Raw genomic sequence first — 25,638 nt, forward strand, 5'->3', positions numbered from 1 at the left:
GAAAGAGAAATGTTTGGCATTCGGAGGTCAATTTAAATTTTTTCATTTAGCCTTCCAAATCCAAAACTGAGCGCAGGATCGTGAGATATGGATTAAGTAATGTTTATCTGATCTGATGTATGCCACAAACATTAGAATACCAACTAGATTACGAACCCAAGCCAAAAGTAGTATTCATCATTTTTCAGAGCATTTTGTTTTTAATAGCTGCTGCTGCAAAGAGAGTGTGTGATATCTAGGGGCAGAGTACGATGATGCAACATTCAGGGCTCAGCCCAAATTTATGGGATGTCTGGGATCAGGCACACGCTATATTTCGGAGCTAATTGGATAATAAAATACCTAAAACTGTGTCTATCATTTAGAAAATATGGAAAAGATATCTGCCAGGATGAAAAAAAACTGTAGCATTTGTTTACTTTTTTGTGACAAATTGTTCTCCAACTGTTTTCATCATTATGAAACCAAAAAAACAACAAACACACTGATGTTATGTTTACCTTACGTAACACAGGTAGGACATGAATTTGGCATGAACAGCGTTACTATCTTGGAACCCAACTTTGTTATACAACACCAGAGGAACGTTCACAGAATCAAAGTTCAGCTGGCAAATCATCTCCAACTGAATCCAGCCCATAACAATCTGTTTTAATTGCACATCAATAATGCCAAGAAAATGTGGTCTTCAATCCTCTTAATCAAGCGTTAATGATTATTTTACAGCAATTTCTACTTGTGGTCTCTCTTTTCTTCTTTCCTTCTCTTGTATTTCAGCTCAGGGCGCTCACATTTATCCCTGGAAATGTCTTTAAGAAGAAATCTAAAACGATGAAGTGTTCCAATTCTGATCCTAAATTACGATAGCTCTGCCCTCCTTTTCTCTTCTGTTCTTCTCTAGTCTCTATTCCTCGTCACCTTTTTTTTCAACAAGGTTTCACGTCTCATTTTGTATTCTATCCTTCACTCTTTTCTGAAAACCTATTTGTTCTCTCCTCACTCCTCAAATCCAGACTTTCAGCTTGTCATCTTTTCACTAATTCTCCACTGGCACCTCATCACACAGTTTCTTATCTCTCCTCCCTTCCTCCTCTCCTTAACTTTTGCCTCTCACTCCTTTCTCATTTCACCTCATCATTTCTCCCCCTCGTCTTGCTTCCTGCGCCTGCTCCTCAGGTTTTTATCTTGGTTTTACCTCCTGGCTCTCTCACTTTATTCACCTGAGAATGAGTCCTCTCTTCACTCTGCCGCGGTGATTACTGGTTGCAACTGGATCAGCACTGCTTCAGCACACAGTTGAGAGGAGTGGTTGCGAGCAGCAGTTGTAGTTTGGCCGTGTGGAACTGAACTATTAGCTATTGATTTGTCAGAGACATCGAGGGAGAATTACACAAAGGACAAGTTGAGAAATGTGGCGCTTTCGAGCACAAAATCTTTTAAAGTAGTGGAGGTTGTGACCTTCTGTTTGGGAATTGGTTGGAATTCACAACAGAGCTGCAATAGCAATAATGATACCATATGACATCACCAGCCCAGCATCCATATCTGAAATATCTGGGTTTCGTATGTTCCTACGTATGTTGGTGGACATTATTTTGTAGGGTTGTGCATTAGACTAAAAAGGACTAAAGGTTTTCTTACATCCGTCTTGAATCGAGAACAAAATTAACTACATGGAGTAGTAAATATGTCACCATCATCACTGCGAACTGAATTAATGCTGACGTGTGTAGTGACAGCCGCTACAGTGGGTGAAGCTTGGAAGGCTGTATAGTGTTAAAAGAGCAGATACAAGAGTGACCATATGACCAAAGAACCAAACTCAAAATAGTAACTGTTTTATATGTAGGTGTGGTGGTGGGAGAAGTGAACCACACAAACACAGGCCCACACTCAACATCAATCCTTTCTTTCCATCCTAACATCCATCTGTCTTAACTCTCCCTCCATACAAACGTTGCTCTCCCCCATCCCTCCATCCCTCCCACTGTAAGGAGGGCTATCTCTCTCTTTCCATCTGCATGTGTGAGGGGTTGTCCTGGTGTGTCAGTAATGACAATGTCCCAGTGTTCCTCTCTGCCAATTAGCCCGGCCGTAATTACACAGACACATATGGAGCTGTCAATCACCCGGCTCCTCCACACAGGAACTCACCCACCCAGCCGAGAGAGCGAGACAGAGAGAGACGGAGAGACACTGATAGAGAATCACTTTCTCACAGCTTGCTCTATACCCCTGCACAAGACCACAGGCTGTGCAAATAACTAGCACGAGTAGAGTTTTGTTCAATTAATCTGACTTTGCCGCAATCCCACAGTTCACGAAAAAGCAAAAAAAAAACAAAAAAAAAAGCTGCATCAGAGCAGCCACCCTTAATTGTTTTAAGTTGTTTTTTTGATAGATTTGTGTGTTCATCTACAGGATTACCCAAAAGCTACATGACCCCTTTTCAGGGGGTAACCTGGGCCAAGCAACAACCCACTAAAATTCAGGGTAGATCCCAGAGAAAAATGTTGTTTTATGACATTGTTTTAGGGCTTCAGTCCTCAAACATCTATCTCTCAGCAAGAGAACTTTGTTGAGGTGTGTGTTCTCCAACTACCCTCAGTTCAGTGGTTATTTCATAAACAAGCTTGTAGGTTTATGAATAAATTTAAAAATAATCTTGGATCTGCCCCTTGATCTGGATCCATCGCCAAAATTAAATGGGTTCCATCTTGGCTCATCCTCAACCCCAGCAAGTTCTATGAAAATAAGCCAAAGGTTGATTCATACACTTCCCATCTCACCATTGTTGTACAAACTCTTAAGATGTTTTAGTGTGCTACTTCCTTACAGGGGGTAGTGAATGTGACTTTTCCTCATTAACATGTACATCTAGGCATCAGTTCATTCTGAGATGATCTCACATAAACTGTCCCTGTGACGTAAATACTTCCCTGAGAACCACACACGTATTAATCCTGACTGAAAATAGCCCCAACGTATGATTTACAATGAGTGAAGAGCATTATGAGTACTGCTCTGACCCTATTTACCGTTTAAGCAACATTTGCTAAAAACAAACAAACTGCAGAGCTCGACTGTTCAAGGAAATGATGGAGCCTTTTTTAAAAAAAAATATGAAACTGTATTCATAATCTCTTTTAAAATATTTATATCTTTGGTGTGAAGGCCTAGGGGCCAGAAAACAGACAGTCTGAAAGAACTGACAGATGCTATAATGCATTTCTAGTTTTATGGAATTAGTTTTCAGAAAAGCCACACTATGTGTCCCGTTAGCTCCACATAACAGGTCCCTGTTAAAGAATTCAACTTGGCTTTGTTTTGAATAAAAGCATCAGTGAAGCAAATATTTTCTTGCCGTTTTATTTTGTTTTGAGTATCAAATAGGGTTCCTTAGATGCTCAAGTTTGCATCGCTTGGTGCATAAATCTATTATCAAATTCATTAATTTATTCATGCACTGTCAGTCATGCATTTATATTGTCAGATACGCTTTAACATGAGGGATATACAAACAGTAATTTTTTTTGAAAAAACTCTGACGCAGAGTTGTACTTAAACTATGATTAAACACTAACAACAGAAAAATCTTTGAGCATGTTGAAGAGTGTTTTATTACTACAAGTATCTTGTCTATTGCCAAGCAGATACTAGAAAACACTTGACAGTCTCGGAGGGTGTCTTATGTCCTAAAGCGATCAAATGTTGTTTGCATCAGAAAAAGTAATCACTTGAGAATCTGAAAAGAGTAATAGACATGACATGTTTCAGATCAATAGAGAAACAGCTTTAAAATGATACTAAGATCCATTACCCTCTCATTCAGTGTCATTAATTAATCCCTGCTTTTCTGCTTGTAACTAAATTCATTTCACTCCAAGTTAATAGAGGGTTTGATTTCCCCTGAGCCTCTGCTGCAGAACTAAACAAATGAAAGTTTCATACTGAAGTCAATAACACGGCACTTAAGTTATTCGTCAGGCTTCACTGAGGTGTCTGTTGGGCCCAAACAAATGCACCCACAGAACTTCAACCCAGCAGATCACCATTTGTCTGGAGAGGACTTGAATCAACACCAAAGACAGAGTGAGTATTTGTGAATGCGTTTGTGTGTGAGATGATGTATTTGACTTGTTCAACTCTGCCTAACTGCCCTCAGGAAGAAAAATAAAGTCATTGTACAGAATTTAACAATATTTATTCTATTTATTTAACCCATCCTCTAGCACAGGGGTAGGCAACCATGTGCCATGGAGAGCCGTGTGTATGCAAGTTTTCCTTCCAAACAAACACTTTCACAGGTGACCTCACTGATTAACACACTTTCAGCCACAGAAGAGTGTTAATCAGTGAGGTCACCTGTTAAAGTGTTGGGCTGGAAGGAAAACCTGCATACACACGGCCCTCCATGGCACATGGTTGCCTACCCCTGCTCTAATACATCAAGTTAATTCTACCAAGGCCTTGGTCACAGGCAGGAGTTTTCATATCTAACACAAACTGGTGTTTGAACGAGGCGCCTTTTTACCAGGTGAATGTGATAATAACCATAACAAACATCATGATGAAAACTTTTATTCAATCTGAACTTGACTGTCGTAGTTAGAGAGTGGTTTTAGTCAAGGACAAGCCTGGGTGATACAAGAGAGCAGAGGGAGGCAACACCAACACAGGGGAAGAATACGGAGGAGGAGGAGGTGGTTAATAGAGAGAGTAGGAGGAGGCAGTCCTGTCCAAGCATCTAGCCTTACCTCTGGGACGTCTTCTTGTACTTGCGCCTGCAAGACAACACATAAAAGATCCTCAAATCATACTTCATAACATATTTCAGGACAGACAGATAGAGCTGACAGATATTTGGCCTCATGCAAGAACAAGTTGAACAAACAAATTGTATACTTGGCATATGTAAATAGGTTTACAAGCATGTCTTATATTCGCCAAGTTTTTAAATATCAAAATCTTGTATGAATGATTCATGCGTACAGAGTCTTCATAGGGGAAAACTGTTTTACTAAGAAGTTGTAAATTTTGAGTGTAAACATGATACAAATTGCATGGGTGTAATTTAAACAATCCTAAACATAAATTAAGAATTCAACCACTGACCACCAATTTACTGGCTAATTTTTTTCAATTTCTCTCTTATGTTATTTGTTTTGGCAGGAAGCTATCAAGGATCATCTTCGATCCATGCAAATTTTGGGTATTTTCATGTAAATCGTTCCCTCTTTGACAAATGCTCCAATAGTAGCTCAGTGCAAGACATGAAGCTCTACGGGGTAAAATCTTCTTTCAGTAATAATTCTCTTAGGAAGACAAGGACAAACAGGTGAACAAGTAGCTTTATGTAAAGACTTCAGGAATAAATATTGCAAACTCACCCCTCATAAGAAATGAGAGGAATCTGGTGAATTCAACTCCAAACAGTTGTATAAAAACCCCTCACAAGCAGAGTAAGGTGTAAGATTATTGTTCATGTTGTTCTTGCATAGGGGCCATGTGACTTCAAAAAAAATGAACAATGACAGCAAATTTTGCATATAAAAAGGTTAATTTTGGTTATGCTCTGAAAGTGTATTTAGTAAAACAGTGCGACTTAAATTATGCTGTACACACACACACACACCACTCTACTTCATGACATCCCACCTACACACCTGGAGCCCACACATTCGCATTAAAAACACACCTACAATCTCTTACCCAAACATTTGGCCTTAAACACACCTACATCTCAATAAGGAGAGAACAGTGTGGCTCTAAAAGCTGATTTCTCTCTCTCACACACACACACACACACACACACACACACACAGAGCACCCATCATAGTGGCAGGAAGGATGTTCCCATTCGACTACATGCGGGCGTGAATTTAAATTCCAGTCAGGCAGAATTCACAGCACTTAGCTTGATTTGTTTCTCCATCGTTCTGTGTATCAATCTTTCATCGAGCTTGGTGTAAAACTGCAAGCTAAGGAATTCATTTTCTGTGGAGCAATGCTAAGAACTCTCCCGAGATTAAAGAAAAAATGTCGCTAGATTACATCTATTATTTGGGGTCCATCAAGATATTAAAATTTGATAGACACTTGGTGCCAGTCAGGTGGTTCTCTTACAGAAAGCTGGGCGTTTTGGCAAGAGGAAGTAATTGATATATATAGAGCCGAGGGGATAAACAAGATACGGATGACAAAAGTACAGATAACCCTATCTGTCCCTGTTCCTATCAGCAAAAACTAAATTGTAGCTGGAAGGTCCGAGAGAAGAGCACTGATGTATCTTCACCCTTACTTCCTCTATGCTATGTAGCCTCCCCCCCAACCCACTGAGCTTGCTTTACCTACACGTGTGTCAACAACACAGCATCTTCTAATTAAACGGCTTTAATGCAATGTCCTCCGCATAATGAGGATGTGGGTTGAAAGGGGTCATGGAAACTCCAGGAATTATTATAATTACAAAGGTCACGTGGAGTAACTAAGATACATATAACCCCTGTACAATAGTGTTTAGAAAGGCTGGCAAGATAGATGATTATATCACCAGTTTCACTGGCCTACCACATCAGATGAGGCGGTCATCTGACCTCCTTAGGCCAACACAGTTATCCTTCCCTTAAGGGAGTTTTCTGTGTTGATCAAGTGATTAAATAATTCATTGATTTCCATTAATCAGTGGGTGACAGAGAGGTCGCTCTGTCCCAGTGATGTAATTTATTTATAGAAATCCATTGGAATCCATTCGCTGATGCAAAAACATAAAGGGGCGATTTGTCAGAGGGAAGTAATAAACACAACATGCTGTTCATGCTCTGATCAGTAGATGTCACCGAGCTCGCCACTGCATAAATGACTGTTGCGCAAAAGGGGAAACTGTCCACAGCTCTCTCTGTCTATCCATGGGTGATTGGTGTATACTGAGCTACAGAGAGTACTGCTGTGATAGCCATTCAGCACACACACACACACACACACACACACACAAATCGCGCAGCTGCCAAACAAATCTCCTAGGATAAGCTGACAGCACATATAGTAAATGTCACCAAGCCACCATACACACGCTCAAAAACACAACCAATCTATATCATCCATCCACACAAGCCTATACCCTTAACCTCTCCCTGTTGCGCGCGCGCACATGCACGCACACACACACACACACACACACACACACACACACTATACACTGCCAGTCCCTTCCTAGCAAACATAGACTATGTGAATCATCCACATCTGAGGGGGACTGGCTGTCAGTTCTTCAGACGGAGGCTCTTTGTGAGATTAAAGGCTAAAGTGATCTCTGACATGCAACGGGAACCCTCAGACTAGTGCTGCACCTTTTGAAGAAAGAGGCATATATTGCGATTATTGCGTGCAATATAGAGTACTGCAGGGATGAGAACCCTGATGTTAGCATCAACATGAGTCAAAAAGCCAGAGGGATTTTTAAATTGGATTTTTTTGGTCATTGACAGAAATAAGCGCCATGGTTAAAAGTTGAGAGCTTGTGAAATTTGTTGTGTTTTTTCATTATCATAATCAACAAAAAAGCACAACAAATTTTATGATTTCTGAAGTTTAAATGCAATCGTTAGAGGTACAAAGCTAACTGTATTCTACCCAAAAACCACACACACACATAAAAAAACAATGTCACTACAACTAGCTTCTTCTGGTTTTGGTGTGATGACCTTCTTAGTGTCGTTTGGCCACTTGTTAGCAACCACTGACCACTGTTTTTAGGACATATAAAAAGATTTGGAATTCACGAGATTAGTATTTCCTGACATATTTTATTTCGTAGAACTAGTACTAGTATGCTAGTGATCAGTCTGCTGAACCACTGACATTGTGTCAGACATTTAATTTAAAGCCCATTCAAAAATCCCACTGACTTTGAGGTGAGGGGAATGCATGTTCAACATTGATAACTTTTTTGGGACTCTTTCCTTTGGCACTCTGTTGCATTTGCTATGTAATAAACAAACAGTATCATAAGTTACTTGCCAAGAAAATGCACACAAATGACTGATACTGTCTTGTGTGTATTTCTCAACTCAAAGATTTGAACTTACCCTAGTTCAAAAAAATAAACAAATTTTTGCCCTGTATTTTTTTTCAAACGAGCAATGTTTTTTAGTGAATCAATATCGCAATAACAAAAATATTTCACGAGTAGTTCCGCAACATGCTCCAAGGTTTAAAATGCTAATTGCTTTATTTTTGGTGTTACATAATTGCACAAGCTGATGTCGCAGTTTTGATTCCATAAATCGTGCAACACTACCTCAGACCAGCCAGTCAGCTGGATGGGGGGAAAAAAAGGTCCGACAATCCATCAAATATCCAGAAGGACAGATGGTTATGATAGTAAATTTATGATGGTGACAAGATGGAGGAGACAATGAAGTCATCCGAGGAAACTAAATGTGGCAGAGGGTGATGGTGGGGGGACCCACATATTGGGCTTCTGACACAGGAGCAAGGAAGAATGACTAATCATGGAAGAACAAATATACTGTGACATAGAAATAACTAAAAATAAGTTGGAGTGATGTGAGAGGAGCTTCAGCAGTTAAAACAAAGAGGCCTGATTGATAGAATCATCAACAACCTCATGCACAGTTCATTCACTCACTCCATCTATGGTGCACGCAGCATTTCATTCAGACGACTCTCCCGCAACACCACACTGTTTCCTGCCCCTGCTGGTAAAGAATAATGATGACTAAAAATGGAAATAATTCCCACTTCGTCTTGTTTGAACGGCATGTGGGGCTGCCCTCTCAAAGTGAGAGGTCAGAGAGGTGTTGATTAGTGTGTGGAAATAGGAAACTAATATTGGGGTTTCAACAAATCTAGTAAAAATGTTCAAATGTCAAGTTCTGATGCTGTTCTGTGTGTTATTTCAAGGGAGATGGCATGGAGATAAAATAAGCAAAAACACATTTCCTAAAATGCACAAAAAGCGGTTATTCAAATTCCAAGTGTTATCATCTCACAGCAACAACAGGTGTGAAGACACTTCTTCCTTTCTGTTTGAATAGATCAGAATTTAATTCCAAGCTCTGGATATTTTCTTTCTTCTTTTAAGTGTCTCTCCACATCTCAAGTCTGTCCCTACAGTGCTCAATTTCTCTTCCACAGTAAATTCATCATAATCGGAGTGCAGTTAACACCTGCGAACTGTCTTGTATCCTTCACACATACATATTGAAAGCCTATTTTATACACAAAAGTCACTCACACCTTGCTTTACACACTTGTTGAAAACATTAAAACGGATATACTCACAGTCCCCGGAGCCTGAGCCAAATCTTTTCAATCTGTTCTGGCTGGAGGTACTTCAAGGCCGTGCTTTCAAACTCCTCGATCTCTTTGGTGGGAGACTCCATGTCAAAGGCTCAGAGTTACGGATGTGCCAACAGGAGAGGAAAAAAAAAGTTTAATCCCTCCTAAGAGTGAGTGGATGAGGAAGACACAACACAGAGTAGAAAGGAGGTTGCGGTGTGGTGGAGCCCAGGTTGTGAACGAGGTTTCTTCATTCACATTTGCAAGAACAGCTGCGACAAACTGGTGGTCATCCTTCCTTTTTCGTTCCTTTCTCTCCCCCCTCTTGTTTATGTGAGTGTGCGTGTGGAACTAAAGCGGCTGTGACAGTCATGAAACAGCCCAACTGTGACTCTCTCCTCTCTCCCTCTGGGTCTCTCTCGCGCTCTCGTTCACTTCTCTCCTGTGTGAGCACAGGGGTCCTGGAGCCGTGCCATGCTCTCCCAGCAACAACGGGATGCAGACGGCAGGGCAGCGCAATCCGGGATTAATGCTCACTGCCGAGCTCTCCACACAAGAGGGAGGGAGGAGACACACCACCAGTCAAAGAGTGGGAGGAGTCTGGCTGATAATGAGAAACCATGTTCTGTTTCATCCACGGGAAACCATGGGAAGTGAAGGAGGAAGGCGAGAGGGGATGAAGGGAAACAGGGGGGTGAGACCTTTAGAATAGTCGATGAGGGTATGAGTGACATGGATTAATGTGACATATAGGAACAGAATAAATCAAAAGACTCCTTCCCCCTCCTTTCTATTCATAGATACACTTAGGTACAGTACATACAGTTGCTTACATTGTGAGGATTGCAAATTAGAAAAGGCAGACTTGACCAGAGGTGAAGTTCAACCTTTTAAGTGCAATAAAAATTAAAATCCCAGCAGATGTAGCAGCTACTATGATGTATGCATCAGAACATGTTGATAATTCCTTTGCTGTACAACATATCAAGCAGGATTAAATAGCATGCAGACAGAGTGGTGACACTGATTTGACTGAGATTACACTGATCCACTGAGAGCATCAGGACATTCCACATTCAATCCAGCCCAAATACAAGTATTGCAAGTACATAACCATTTCAATCTCTCATTTTCTCCTCCTCTCTTGATACTTATACGACAGCACAGCACCGAGAAGTCACCTTCTTCCTCTGGACCATCAGATTTGTGTTGAAATTTCAAATTGGAGGCAACTTTTTTTTACGCAGTTTACGAGCCATGAAACTGGATCAGTAACTTTATATGAATGCTAAGCTGTTTCCATGTTTGAAAGCAGACGACTGCATTCATACTTTTGCCACGGAGGTCTTTTTTTTTTGTCAGCATGACAATGCAGAAACACGTTAAGCCAAACGGGGGAGGGGTGTAGCATGGCGCAAAGAAGAACACATTAAATTTTGTTGCAGCTTAGTCATAGCGCCACCTAATGACAAAGGGAAATGACACGTCAGGTTTTTCTTTGCATTTTGACGTACTATTTCTAGAGGGTTGACTAGATCAACCTCATATTTGGGCAAAATGGCTTTTAGAACTTGGTGATGGGTTACTGTGAAGAGTTTTCATGAAGCGGTGTTCCTGTGGCAAGGTGGCAGACGGTTTTTGCATGACTCACTGGCCAGATATATACCAAACATCATGGTCAAATCATTGCACCACCAAGATGTCACAGGAAGTAAACCTGATGTAACATATTTACATAATCATTTTCTTGTGTCAAAATGACACATTATTGTCTTCACGTAATGTATGGAAAAAAATATAATGCAAATTGGTGTTCTTTGGCACCACCTAGTGGACACAGGATGTTGTACTTGCATCGAGTGCACACAATAGTTTGCTCATCCTTGCAGGTTTCAGGTTTCACCATTTGACTCCACAGAGCAGCCATACACTGATACACACAAAGTTGCAAGGGTCCGCTCATTGCCACTTGTTTACATTGGGTTTGGCTCCCCTTTGCAGGGGTAGTAGTGTGCACCTTCAGAGTGTCATCTAGTTTCATATTTTCCAAAGAATCCAGCTATACTTTTCTACCATTTCTGCTTCTCCCCTTTGGTCTCCATAAGTCCACTAAAGACCCACAAGGACACAGAGCTTTATCTTCTCATTTTCTGCAAGTCCAAAACTTGCATGGATGACTCAGCCCCTCCTTTCCCTTCACCCCCTACCATACTCTCAGGTCTTTCAATTACTTGATGCAGGATGCAGAGATAATGCCCGGGCGCCACCTCAAAGAGGCTCCTGCTTTCATCTGCTGAGATGGGTCCTCTGTGAGGAGGGAGGAGATACGTTTGCCTGAGTGCCATGACGCCTGCTGATGTTCTCTTCAAAGGCTCACTTGTGTCTCCCTCTCAGTCTGTCTTTGGTCTTTCAGTTTCTTTCCCTCTCCGGCTGCGTTTTCTAAATGCACTATTCATCACTGGATTTCTCCCTTTTTTGTGGAGGTATGCTTACCCCCAGGAGATTCTATGTCACAGGCAGAGTCGACAGGTCAACTTGAGGGGAAATCAAAACAGTTAACTTCACATTTCATTGCTCGCTGTTCACAGGTTTACACTCCAGGGGCCTGATTTACCATGTCAACTGTATGTGTAAATGTGACACAGAGCAAGGTTGAGCCTGAATGTTCTGTCAAAAACTCTGCAAGGACTGGAGGGTTAGTCCAGCTACACTGCACTTAGAATCAAGGCTTTTTGAGGCAACAAAGTAAAAGCACAGCAAATGCAGACTGATAAATCAGGTGACGCTACAGAAGCTCCTGCACCCTGACATCCACAGATTTTCATACAGAGGCAGTTGTTGACAGCTGATTTCAATCATGTGGAGTAAATTCATCCAATATGGATAGTGGGTTGAACGATCCTCATCCGTTCTTGTTAAATATTATCTGATTTAGTTTAATATCCCATTGAGAAATTGATGAGAATATATTTTTTCCCCTCTGATGTCTCTGGTGACATTTGATTGCCCGACAACTTTAATTAACACGATTTTTGATTATCTCAGAACGCCAAGCTCTAATAGCTAACTACAAGGATAAAGTGAAAATATTCATAATATCCTTCAGTTAAAGGGAGGCAAAAAAAAAGTTCTCTGATGCATAAAATAGCAGGATCAAGAATGCCGTCTTGTTGAGGGAGATGTGGCCTGGAGCCTGTGCACCTTAGGAATCTCAGAACACTTTAATTACATTGCCGGCTGATGAATGAAACACCTTACGGGAGAAAAGAACAACTGCAGCAATGTGGCTAATTTGTAACACAGGATTGTGAGAGGGCATAAAACAATGCTGAGTATGTGGAAAAACTGGGATACATAGAAGTCTTTAGCTTGTGGCTTGATCTGAAATTACCTCTAAAATTGAGTGTAATTACCTGTTTTAAGGAGATTTTCAAATAGATACATAAAAAACAAAATTTGCGGAACAGACATTTTACAACAGATTTCAAAGAAGGGGCAGAAAATACAGCTGTATAAATTAAAAACTTTGCCTCAGGGGCAACAACAATACTGCACATTTGAGTAAGCGATCATGAAACCTTAAATTTACCTGTTTTTAAGGTTGTGTTTAATGTTGTTGGATAAAAACATGAGCCAAAACTGATCATTTCACTTTATGGGTACCTAACCAATATATGTGTGTGATTAATTGAGATAACTGGTTACAAAAAAGACCTCTTCATGAATTGTTCAGACTGTGACATAGGGACTAGTTGGAAATTACTCTCTGAGGTATCGGCTCCCTCAAAACTCACACACTGAAATCAAGACATTAGCAGGCCCAGTCATTTGGAGGTACATGAAAAATTCAGATCTCATTTAAATTTCCAAGCAAGTCGATCAGGATATCTATGCATCAAAATAGCAATTGCCGTTGCAGTAATAACCACATTTTGGTGACCATCATCCATCACAAAATATAATTTTTTCCATCTATACTTCATTTCTCCTTTTGAATTGGATGGAGTGGAGATGGGAGGATGGGTGGGAGAAATTGAGGACACCTGCCCATAAAGTTATATTTATTTGCAAAGTAACAGAGGTGGAGTGACACTTCCTATTACTTTATACAGATTCCTACAGGTCAAAGGTGACAGTACAACAGCTGAACTGTGGGCAGACCTGAGAGGAAAACCATTCAGGCTTAATGGTGGAAGAAGCTCTCTTATAAACCTGTAGTCTATCCTGTAGTTCAAGTCCAAACTTAATGCCTTCTGCTGCTTGGTTTAGACTTTATTATAATTATTTTTCAGTAGCTTTTGGACAGAAATATATGCTATGTAATCACAAAAAAGAAATCCTCTTTCCCTACTCTGTAACATCAAAATATTATATGACTTAGAAGATGAAAAAACCTCTCAACCGAAACCTGATATTAATTAGTGCAGCTTGACTGTTGATTGTTTCCTCTCAATCATTGTGTAGCGCTTCGCACACACACCAACCAATTGTCCACTCCCACAGTCGTAAATTGAGGTCGACATACCAATTATTAGCTCATTTCCATATAAATCTCTGTTGCTGTTCAATAATTTTTTAGACATGGCATTGACAAAGACAGAGGACAAACGTAATTTCTCTTGGTAGAAAATTGAAGCAATGGTTGAGTGGTATTTTGTCTGACTTCTCAGCAGTGGTACCACCACAAAAATGAAATATGTAGAGTATCAAAAACTGACTGAAGCCATCTATTCATTTAGGTCTGTGCTGCGGATGCTGGATTAAATCAAAAGGAAATGAAGGAGGGCATTAGTGTGTACAATGCAAGAGTGGAAACCACAAGTAGATAAGAGAGGACATCAGCTTACTCTAGAATGCATTGGCACATTGTTTCCATTCGCATTGGTATGACACAACGCAAAAGCTTCCATTACTGGCAGTACGCACAGCATTGTGCACAGCTTTACCAATTTATAGTGCTCACACCACCACTATCACAGGTATTTATTGTGCCACAGTGCAAAAAATGTATCACAGTATTAAAAGAAGGCCTGCACAAAAGTAAACCACACCATATGAAGGTCGAATTAATAATGCAAACATGTAAATTCCAGTTTCATGTTACTTTCTGCTATCACCCACCTGCCGGAAACAAATGCACACATGGTGTGAAGTATGAGTAGAGGTATACACATGCTTTTATAATGTTATTTTCATGTATAATACAAGCATGTGCCTGTTTGTGTGCACACACAGCATTAATGTATCTGGGCATGGAGTTCAGAAAATGTATTGACCTTCAAATTATTTATCAAATGTTGCCTAATTCAAAACAAAATAAGACCAACACATTTCACTTAGAAAATGTATTATTTATATCAGTGTTTGCCATCCATTTCAAACGGGACTATTTCTATGTATTACTATATACTATTCTGTGGGGCTATGACATTAAACATTGTCACGTTGTGACATCACAGCTGATTTGGTGCTATTAATTAATATTGTGTGTGGAAAAATCATATCTGACATCAGTATTCAAAGAAGTGTAGTTGTATGTATAACAAAGCCTGACTGACTGAGGGTTTCAGTTCTAACAAACCTATCAAGCAATATACTTGGGGGTTTCTCCAGCAGTTTTGAGATGGGTTTGATAACCAGAGGCAGTGAGGAAAAATACTCAGTGAACAATATTGTCTTTAGAAGTCATTCAGTTATAATGAGTATTACTGTACGCCTGCATGCTGGATTGTAATTCTGTCTCTTATCTCTGTTGTCATCAACTGATGGCCCTGGTGTGTGTGCCAGAGTTCATTTCAGGGTCAAGGCTTAGCAAACATCACACTTGCTGTAACTCAAACAGCTAAAGGTGACAAACATCCCAATAGATTTATGCTGTGGAGAGAAAAGACTTCCACCTTAAGTGACTCCCAGCCCGCAACTACTCTGATCCCATTCCTTTTTTAACCCGACAGGAAGATGTATGCAAAGAAGTGGCAACGCCAACAAAGAGAGGACAACATATGTCACGGGTGAGCAGTTTGCAATTCAGACAGTGTATTGAAAGGCTGCTGTGTGGAAAATGTGAATACACTGTTACTGAGAGAGGTCAGGAGGTAGTAGGTAAGGGTGACAGCAGCACCAAAGAAATCCTGTTAATGTGTTTTTTGCCATTTGTGAACGCTGTTAAAGAAAATGGGCTCATCTTAGTGAAGGAGAAATCTTTGAGGAAGCATGTTACAGCACAACTTGCAGTCTCTTTTTAAATCAATAAACCATGAATAAAAGAGCAGCCACAAAAGGCTGATGTATAAACATGAAATGTACAGCTTTTCATAAATTTCATTATAGTTTGTTGTAAGCCTTTTATTACATGTTATATACTGTTATGAAGGCTAAATACTGTATACGGACTGAAAATAAAGTATTTTTTTCTAACATCTGATTGGAACCTTTGTGACAGCTGATGTGTTTCAATTAATAAAGATATTGATAAAGCAAACAGTTATAAAGCCAAACAATAAAATAAGAATAAATTCAAACATTGATTGTAACCGTATGCTGCCAAAATAAAAACTGCTACTACCAAAGGGGCAGTGGCAGGTCCAGAGGTCTTCTGTTACTGGAGTTTTGAGGTCTTTGGACTGTTACGCGAGGTGCTCTGAAGTTTAGTGTTTCCCATTAATGTGCAGCTTGCCACTGTTATACATAGACTGCAACACCCCTAACACACATACACACTTACAACTGCTAGAAGATCAAGAGGAGCAAAAACAATTTCATGCACATTTCTGGCTAACAGCCAGGAAATCGACCCAAGGTCAAAGATTCAATGTGCAGCTGCGCCCACTGGCTGTATTAGATCATGGTGCCATTAAGTAGCGTAGCACAGGTAGAATTAGAAGTTTCTTCTGATTCCTGTTGCTGCAAATGTGCCCCTTTCTTTTAGTACAGTCTGATTATAAAAGCTTAATCCATAGTCATGTGGCAGACACCAGTGACACGGCTCTTTAAGATCATAACTTAGGTCATGCCTCAATCGTTTTGATGAATAGCTCTGACATTTGTCCATGGGCTTCCAGTCATACTGGCCAGTGGAGGCTCATTAGCTGGCTAGTGAGGCTACTGATGGAAGCTGCCACTACTCAAGAGATGTCAGTGGGGGTGTCTGAACCTGCAGCTGCAGCCAAAGGAGGGGGTCAGCCTCTTAAACTGTAGGCTTCCGAGGAGAGACAGCCATCTTAATCAACTGCAAAGTTCACAGCGGCACATGGAACCCAATTAACCAGCAGATAAATCACACTTCTGACCACAGAACAGTGGGAGTCTTATGTGTGCATGGCTGTTGAATTTTAGTGTGTTAGCCTCCATGCTGCTGTGTAAAATTGTTTGGTAACACTAAAGTTCAGCTGCTGTTTGTGCTGTCTTACTGTTGGTGAACATGAAAAGCTACCAAAATGGATTCAAAAGATTTCTGTGTTAGATAGTGACATACAAAATTCTTGCGTGCTTCTTGTTGAACTAAATTAGACATTTTTTTATAATTTCTTTCATCTTTCCCTCAATCATTACGTTTCCAGGAGTTATTAAGCATTCATTAACCATTCTATTTGTTCTACTTATAACATTTGCAATTAAGCTTAATCTATTCCAAATTATATTGTTTGTTTGTTCTGACAGCACTTGTTGATCATACACAACTCCAACCCTATTAAAATGCTTATTTACAAATGTGCTGGCCTCTCATGCACATCAAATCACAAAGGAACATTAATTTTCTATAGAAAGTGGCAATTACTTTCTAATCAAAAGTTAATTTTTACTAATGAGAAATAACTTGTCCCAGGCCCAAAACCTTTCCTGTCCTCTTCTCTTGGGAACAGAATGAAATAACATTAATGGCTTTTTGTGCTCTAGGCATTAAAAAGGTTACACAACAAAGCTGTCATTTAAATAGAAATTAAAATTAATCAAACTATTTGAGTCCATAAGAGAAAACTGTTGACAACAATGAATGGCTTATTCACAAGCAAAAACATGTTACAACAACTAATGGAATCTATTAGTTGCTGACTACAGTTACATGGACATCATTCATAAAAAGAAAATAGTCTGATTCAAGCATTTACATGAGTTTCTGATATCATGTCCCACTCACATTCATGTTTACAAGCTACAGTGAAGACACCTGCCCACATCACACCCCTACGTTCTATGTCACACTTTCAGTCAGGTTGCCATCAAGGTATAGTTATACTGTTGTCTAAAGTAGCCTGATAGCTAGTAGCATCAGCTAGAACTATCTCATACCTGAAAACTACTCAAATAAAGCAGGTGGTGCAAATATTATAACTTGGAAGAATTATAGAAACAGAAACACAAAGAAAAAGAGCTTGAATTTACAACAAAGCAAGTTTACTTGCTAGTGACACACTTTCAGTGCTTTTGGAATGAGGTAAACAATTATACCATTACAATTCAGAATCCCACTCAAAAAAATATACCTCGTTTCACCTTCAGCATAAAGGTGCCATAAAGCCCATCAAATCAGATTCAGTGTTCTAAAATGTAGAGGACACCCCAAATGAGCAGAAACAATAGCATAAAACCAGGCACATAGATGAGTCAGTGAGTGTTTAGACACTAATGGCTCCATGTTGTTTTCGGTCACTTGCTGCGTGACTAGGAATGAACTCAATTGTGTTGTCCCAGCAGCTGTAAACTATCACAATTTTAGCATCTGCTTCGTATCTAAAGAATTTGGCAGCCATTCAGCTGAACAAAAGAGGTGCTGTAGATAGAAGCTTTACAAAATGAGGAATAAATTGAAAGCTGCAACCAGCCAAGTATGTTAAACCGGCTATTACTTGGAGGTACTAAGAAATCGAATTGCTTAAATGTTTAACAAAATAACATAGGTCTTTCATAATATTCACATGACTTCTTTTCATGAAACTAGTCAATATCCCCTCTCTTTTAACTCACTGACTCGTGTCCAACCTGCTACATATCAAGTGAACCTTCTCTGTTCTTCAATAAAATCTAATTATCATCCCCTGGAGGGTAACGGCCAGTTCTGGCCTTGGAGGTGACATCGTACTTACATAATTTTATGGATTACTGCGAATTCTATGCTCATTTAATCACCCTGTGCCATAATTTCACCATTTGTCATTCAGCTGTAGATCCCTGTAGCTCCCCATGGATTTACCCTCCATTAACTACTGTTGGCCTGGTTAAAGACATCCCCTGACCTTAACAGGATTTCCTAGACAAAGATGCAAGGAAGAAAATGGCAGCATTAAGGAGTATACTGGTATGGATTCACAACTAAACCAAACAGGTCTACTAAGCTCTTTACTATGGGCAGATTTCTAGTAAATCCCTGAATACTCCGACTGCATCATTTCTACCAATGAAACAACCTTACAAACAAGAAATTGGCAGTGAGGGTATTTTTAAGCAGATTAACTTTATTTAAACTGTGCTACTGAAATTAATCATTCCCTTCGAGGCCAGAAGACAGTTATGCAAATTTTGTTCAGTCTCAGCCAAAGATTTGGCAGTATTTGGCATGTACTCGGCATTTATTCCCCACTCTGATAAAAGCTAAAGCCACTGTATGTCTTAATATATGGCAGTGAAATAAATTTCATCTGAACAAATGAACTGTTTCCTCAGTGAAAATGAGCTACCTTACACTGGTTATGTTTTACTTTTAAAATCTGGACTGTAGGTTTTAAATGAAGGAACAGGCAACATCCAGTCAAGTGGAAAATCACTTTTTCCTTGTCACCACCTGACTGTGGCAAAACAAAGCCCAGAGTTCTGGGGTGGACTGGGAGAGATCAACAGCACTGTAACTTGAGATAGCACAGAGAAGGTGCAAGTGGGGTGAGTTTGGAAAGTAAAAAAAAAAAAAAAAAAATCAAGACATGGGATTTCCAGAAACACATCCAACTTTGATTGTCAGAATGTCCTATAAAAACACATTTACAAAAATCTGGTGATAATAACTCTTCTTCTATTTTGCATACTATCAAAAGCTTGTTATAGCGTAATTGAGGCTTTTTTAGAATCCTCTGACAAATGCTCACTTCTCACCACCTGCGGCATTTGTATCGGTCTCCAGAGCCATCAAGGTTAATTGGAATCAGGCGTTAAAAGACATTCAATATTCTAAAAGTGACAACAAATTATGTTAATGGTGGTTTGAAGTCCTTGTTATCAAGGTGGAATCAATCATGCCCACGTCCCTGGAGGTCAGCAGCCATACATAGCAATTAGCAGTGTGTGTGTGTGTGTGTTTATGCATGTATGCGAGTGAATCAAGGATGCTAAATGTCAGACAGAAGATAATCCTCTAAGTACACAGCAAGCTGAGGTTCCTCTTTAAATGTTGCAAAGTTAAAAATCAACTGAATAAGTGACTAAACAACAAAACAAATACAAAAAGCACAATCTCCTTTGTTCCCCCATATACTAAAACTATTGAAAAAAAGGGTCTTGATAGTATGTAAATAACATCAGTTTAAGTATATATGTCCAGTATATGTCTCATTGCTGCCTGATCACTGCAAGATAGTTTTTGCTTGACTGCTGAAGTGGCTGGACAGCACCAAACCTGATGGCAGTTTTCTCCGTAGCATCTGGTTCATCTGCTGCAGGAAGATCATCAGCCAGAATCTCCTCAGGACTTCGAGGGTCATTCGAGGGAGCCTTATGCTCTTTGCCTTTGATCCCCATCCCTGCCGTGATGGCATTCCACAAAGCACTCTGGGACTTTGAGCCTGCCAGAAAAAAAAACAAACAAAAAACAAACAAAAATAAATGAAAGCATTTATTTTTATGGTACCATGAAAAAAACTGTTTATTAGCTGCACTTGTGGTTTGTATACATTATTTCAAAAATATCTAATTCAATCCTCCACTGAATGCACATGAGGGTCAAGATCTCTGTTAAAGAGGGGGAGAACTGAACACCTTTCTAATGCTGCCACCGTGTGGGTGGAAGCTGTCAATGCTTGTTTATCCTCTAATTAAACCATCCAATGTACTTGCCACACATAAGGGTGGTTTTGTTCTCCTTAAACAAATTCAGAAACCAACTTTTTAAACAAAATATATTCAAAAAGACAGTCCAATGTCTAATAAGTGTTACACTCACAAGTTAAACAGTGAATAAATGTGATCAACTGTTTAATAATTAAGCGTTAACAATCGTGTCAGTATTGTACTTACGGGCTAAACTGCCTTGTGGTCTGCTGCAGCTCTCTGCATCTTCATTTGCAACTGAAAAAAAAAAAAAAGGTAATCAAAAAGAGCAAAGAAACAAGCTATTCTTTAAGAATCACACCTTTGTATGTATAATGATACTTTCATACTCCTCGCTGTTGACCATTACTACAAATATTCAGCAAATCAATATCATAAAATACACGAAACATTGTATTTCTAGAGGAGCGAGAGATAATGGCCACAAAAGTAAAGAGCAGTCAAACTTTTTGGAACACAAGAGAAACTTAACTTTCTTTTATTTCTTGCCCCTGAACCCCACTGTAGACCAACTTGGCTGAATAAACACTTTGCTTCACCCTGAATGGACATGATGAGGTGTAAACAATCTTGGACCACTGACCATTACATGACCACCAAGCATCATAAAAGCTACTGCACACCAACAACATTAACTGTGTGCAGTACAAGTTATTTATGCTACTGCACGCTCAGAAAAATGTGTTCTGAGGGTAAATCTGAACGTTTAGTTTTTCACAATAAAATAACATGCCCCAAATGAATTGCTTGTTTTTTAAAAGTATACTTCCAAGTAGACTGTGCTTCACAATATACAGTAGCACTAGCAACCATAACAACCGAGGAGTGTTTATTTAGATGGCAGTATTCAGACAAATGATTATTCACAGTGCTTCAACGGGGCATCAGAATAAGATTTCAAGAGAATAAAAACAGGAATTAAAATTACATTTTCATTTGGGCCTCATTTATGATATATTCTTATGCATGGAGTGGCATGGAGCAGAGGGTAGAAAGGCTCTCTAGTAAATGAAGGGTCCCCACTTCTCCCAAAAGACCATGTCAAAGTGTCATCAAGCAAGAAACAGAATCTCCAATTGTAAAGCAATTTGAGTATCTCTAAAAGGTGCATTTGCTAACCTCATTTAGCCCTTTTCACAGCTGCCATTTTGACATGCTTTTGCAGAGGTAGACACAGGTGTATCGGATCTAATTAATTATGGCCATGTCCTATTAATTGTCTCACAGCCATTCCTGTGAGCAAGCACACAATACCAGAGCCTCGATTCCCCTAATGGAATGGGGCCATAATTAATGTGATTAATTACACCTGTGTCTTCCCTGCAATTACATGTCAGAATAGGTTCTGTGAAAAGGTCCTTTTTAGTCTTACAGAAATGAAGTACGACGACTGTATATGTACCTTACATAACATTAAAGTCTTTGCAAGCTTGGCTGATTGTTACCAACAAGGAATTCACTAAAGATGTCAGAAACAAAGAGACTAACGCCAACACGACTAAACTGAGGGCTAACCAAGCGCTACAGAGACTATGAACAAATTTGTGAGTAAAACCTTGATGCCTTAAAAGAGAGATGTATTTAAAATCGAGACCTGTTAGTGCTTAATAGACAAGTAAAGTATCTGTTGACACACCGCTGCAGTGATTTAATAAGAGGTAGAATGTGCTCCACTTTCTTGGTGATGTTGAGTACTCCCGCAGCAGCATCATTCTGGCTGAGCTGCAGCTGTCTGACTGATTTCTTGCTCAGACCTGTGAAGACACCATTACAACAGTCAAGCCTGCTGAAACAAAGAACAAGTTCAGACCAATGTGAGAGCGCTTCAAGAAGCGGTTCCCATATCTGACCACTTACTACTGGCTCCAGCAGGCACAAGGGGGAAAAAAAAGCTTAACTCAAATAACATGTAAACTGATTTTTTTTTTTTTTTTACCTACCAAAACCTTTATGGTATGTGTCTGCTTCACTTTCCAGAAATATAATTGTGAGAGTACTTGAGTTAAGTGTGTATTCCCATGTGCTCCAGACAGCAGTGGTTATACTATTATTATTTTAGAGGTAGAAGTTAATCATAAACAAAAGCTCCAGGTTCATGTCAATAACCTTCCCTCAAGTGAGAAACTCATCTTTTCAATCGAAGCACATAACACTTTCACTACTTGACTTGTGCGGACTTGCCTTCCTTTAAGAAACAGCATCTAGAGTTTATTGAGCAGACTCCTGTCATTCAGGGGCAATATGCAACAGACCTTGAAATCTTGTCTATAGCACTGGAGATGCAGACAAAATTGCAAAAGTTCATGTGCAATTTATACTGTACTCACACACTCACATATATATATACTGTGTATGTATATGTGTATATATATATATATATATATATATATATATATATATATATATGGGCAGGAACCAATGAAGCTTCTCAAATAAGAAAATTCTTCCATACTTGAGCAAGAATGTGAGAGCATGATTCGTGAATTAATTTTCAGGGTTTTTCAATTCCATATGTGTGGAAGGGAAGCTTTCATGAATGGACACAGATACTGAGAGCTATCAAATTCCAGTAAAAGCTTAATTTCTCACTTCTCTTATGACTCCTCTGTATTAGCACAATGAAATGGGACGCTGCCTTCATCATCATGTATGTTGAAGCCACGAACAGAAATTAAAGGAAATTTAACTGCTGTATTGTTTTGATTTTAGGTTTTACAGATATTCAAAATTTGCTCACATGAAACAGTGTTGCATCCTAATCTGTGGCAGGTGGTACCTCTGCCATCCCCTGTGAGTGAGCCCCGACCCTAAACCTGGCCCTCAGCAACATTATGACCTGGTCCACCAATGGACTGAATTCAGGTTGATGTGACCATCTGCATCGGGTACAGGTTACGGAGAGGGAAAAAAATACTCTTTATCTGGTCAGTCTGAAATTATTTATTTAGCATTTGAATTGGTCATTTGTGATATTTAAGGTCACAGTCCCTTTGTCATCTTCCTGTGATTATGAGCAGCATTAATGTTCAATGCAGCCTAATAGTAATAATCACTCTGTTCACACAGTGTGCATATAAATGACACCATCAAGTCTTTGTTGTAAAATGTATGAGATTAGACATCAACGCCAATGTTCCAAATTGTGTCAGATGTACACGGGGGGTCCAGGCAGTGAATACTGGAACAGGGATAAAGCAACCTTAATTAGGCTTTTCACACAGGAAATGACAATAATCCTGCATTTCTATACATGAACACACTAGATGAGCTGCCATCAGCGAACACGCCAAACTGATTAGATGTCAGCATAGTTAATTAGTCAAGTATTCCAAAGATCTTCAAGGAAAAGAAAATGGAAAAAATATTTTGGTTGAGCAAAAAATCACTTATTTAACCTTTACTTACCATCAAATTTACATCATAAAAATCAGATGACAGACGATAACAATCAATACCATCATATTCCATTTACCCCTGTTGTATAGCTAGGGTTGTCAAAGGTCAGTCTAGTAGGGTTGCCATCAACATATTTTGATGCACATTTTTAAACATCATATTAGAAAAGGTTGAAGGTTGAATTCTTAAATATTCAACCATCAATTTATAAAAATACGAATATGGGAGCTGAACCCACTTTGAGAACATGCACTAACATAGTGGATTTTTCACTCATGTGACCGACCAGTTTACTGTCTGTGTCTTCCCTCTTACTTTCAAACTTTGTCTCTGTCTCCAGACAGTAGCAACATGTCCAACAATAGTTGGTTCTCATGAGCAATTATAACTTGCTCAACTGAAGTTAACTCCTCAGTGTCTCTATTCTTTGTTGGTAGGTAGCCAAAATGACCTCTTCTACTGTCATACATTTTCTGACAGCATTACGTGTCTAATTTCAATCGCTCTGAAACATTTGATAGAAAAACACCTCTAACGCATATTTCTTTTGTTTGCAACAATTCCACAATCCCTTTTAAATCCACTTGACAATTAAATTGAAACTACTGATTGCATTGTTTTTCAAGGCAGTCAAGAAGCTCTTTCAACTGTTACTGTTCGATATTTTTCAAGTCTGGATATACACATTAATGATTAATGAGGTCCACTCTGGTGATATGGGAAGATATGTCAAATTTCACACCCTCAGTTGTGTTACAGGTACTGAGTTGACAGTGTTTTGTGCTCATGGTGAATGAGAATTCATTAGACAGAACAAACTCTTGTTCAGAATATGAATGTGCTTTATCAACTCATTTATGGATATTCTGCTTGAAATCTCAGGATGTAAAATTTCCACGAGAAACACTGATGTGCAAATACAAACTACACTAAATCCTACAGTTGGAAGGAAGAACAGAACAACAGTCTTGAATCCAAGAAGCATGAAAAAAAGTATGAAAAAAAACAGGAGCTGGTTGCTCCAGATGATCGGGAAATTTAGGAAATGTAATACATCATTAAATGTGTAATGGTCACATGAGCTGCGTGGCATCAATAAAAGAAAGCAAAGCTAACAGGCATAACTCATGACAACACTTCAGTTGGAATCCAAGCTGAGCTCGGTGTTTAATAGTGGAGTGAACACAAGATGTCCAGCCAGGCAATGAGGTACCAGCGCTTAGGAGTCACGCTTCAGAGGAGGTGATTGGCAAAATGCTGTGGAGACTAAAACCTAGGCCCAGTGAGCAATTGATTGTGACACTTGAAGGTTACCATGACAACTGCCATGCTTGTGGGTAGTATGGCTGTGATAGGCCAAATGTGATAGAGGCAGGTTTTTAAAAAAGGAGCAGGATGTGTCCATGCAAGCAGAAAATAAAGGGCTACTTTCTTTGGGATCATAAAATCTTTTAAGCCAGCCTTAATGGCTTTTAAAATTAGATTTTTAGGGCATGGCTCTGTTCCTGTTTTTGTGCTCGTCCTGAACCCTGAAACACCCTTTTCTTATCAGTTCATCACTACATTTGCATCTTAATAAGAAAAGTCTAAATGCTTGATGGTATGCAGGTGTGTGCCCTATACCACACTGTCCAGTGTCTCATCCAGGCCACCATAATGCTTAGAATTGGATTTAAAATTTAGCATCAACATATTTTCTATCAAGTGAGAATTGCAATGCATCTACTGGAAGTTCCAATTTGTTCCCCTAGTAGTAGGTTGACTCAGACTAGAGGGAGAGTAGAGGGTCCCAGAGGACCCAGCAGTCAAGCTCACTAATGGTGGGTGTGTCTCTGCTACTTAAGCACATCCCACCACTGTGTTCCTTTCTGAAACATGAATGCAATCTGGTGGAGAAATGACAGA

General features: G+C 39.5%; 1 protein-coding gene across 3 annotated transcripts in view; it reads right to left on the minus strand.

Moving 5' to 3' along the window:
* Nucleotides 1-25,638, minus strand: part of pde1cb (phosphodiesterase 1C, calmodulin-dependent b) — an 85,469-nt gene that overhangs the window by 46,650 nt on the left and 13,181 nt on the right. The window contains exons 2-4 of one of the 3 annotated variants that reach the window (XM_086204087.1): nt 21,974-22,091; nt 20,524-20,574; nt 19,907-20,072 (exon numbers count right to left, since the gene is read on the minus strand). In XM_086204087.1, the coding sequence (XP_086060213.1) occupies nt 19,907-20,072; nt 20,524-20,574; nt 21,974-22,049 (293 nt within the window). In that variant the 5' untranslated portion in view covers nt 22,050-22,091. Of the gene's footprint in view, nt 1-4,757; nt 4,785-9,306; nt 10,393-19,906; nt 20,073-20,523; nt 20,575-21,973; nt 22,092-25,638 lie in introns of those variants that run through there. The other 2 variants (XM_086204085.1, XM_086204088.1) reach the window with 2 other exon arrangements.

The sequence above is a fragment of the Aulostomus chinensis genome, chromosome 5 (assembly GCF_037954235.1).
Source record: "Aulostomus chinensis isolate RoL2024-O1b breed Wild chromosome 5, RoL_Achi_v1.0, whole genome shotgun sequence".
NCBI lineage: Eukaryota > Metazoa > Chordata > Actinopteri > Syngnathiformes > Aulostomidae > Aulostomus > Aulostomus chinensis.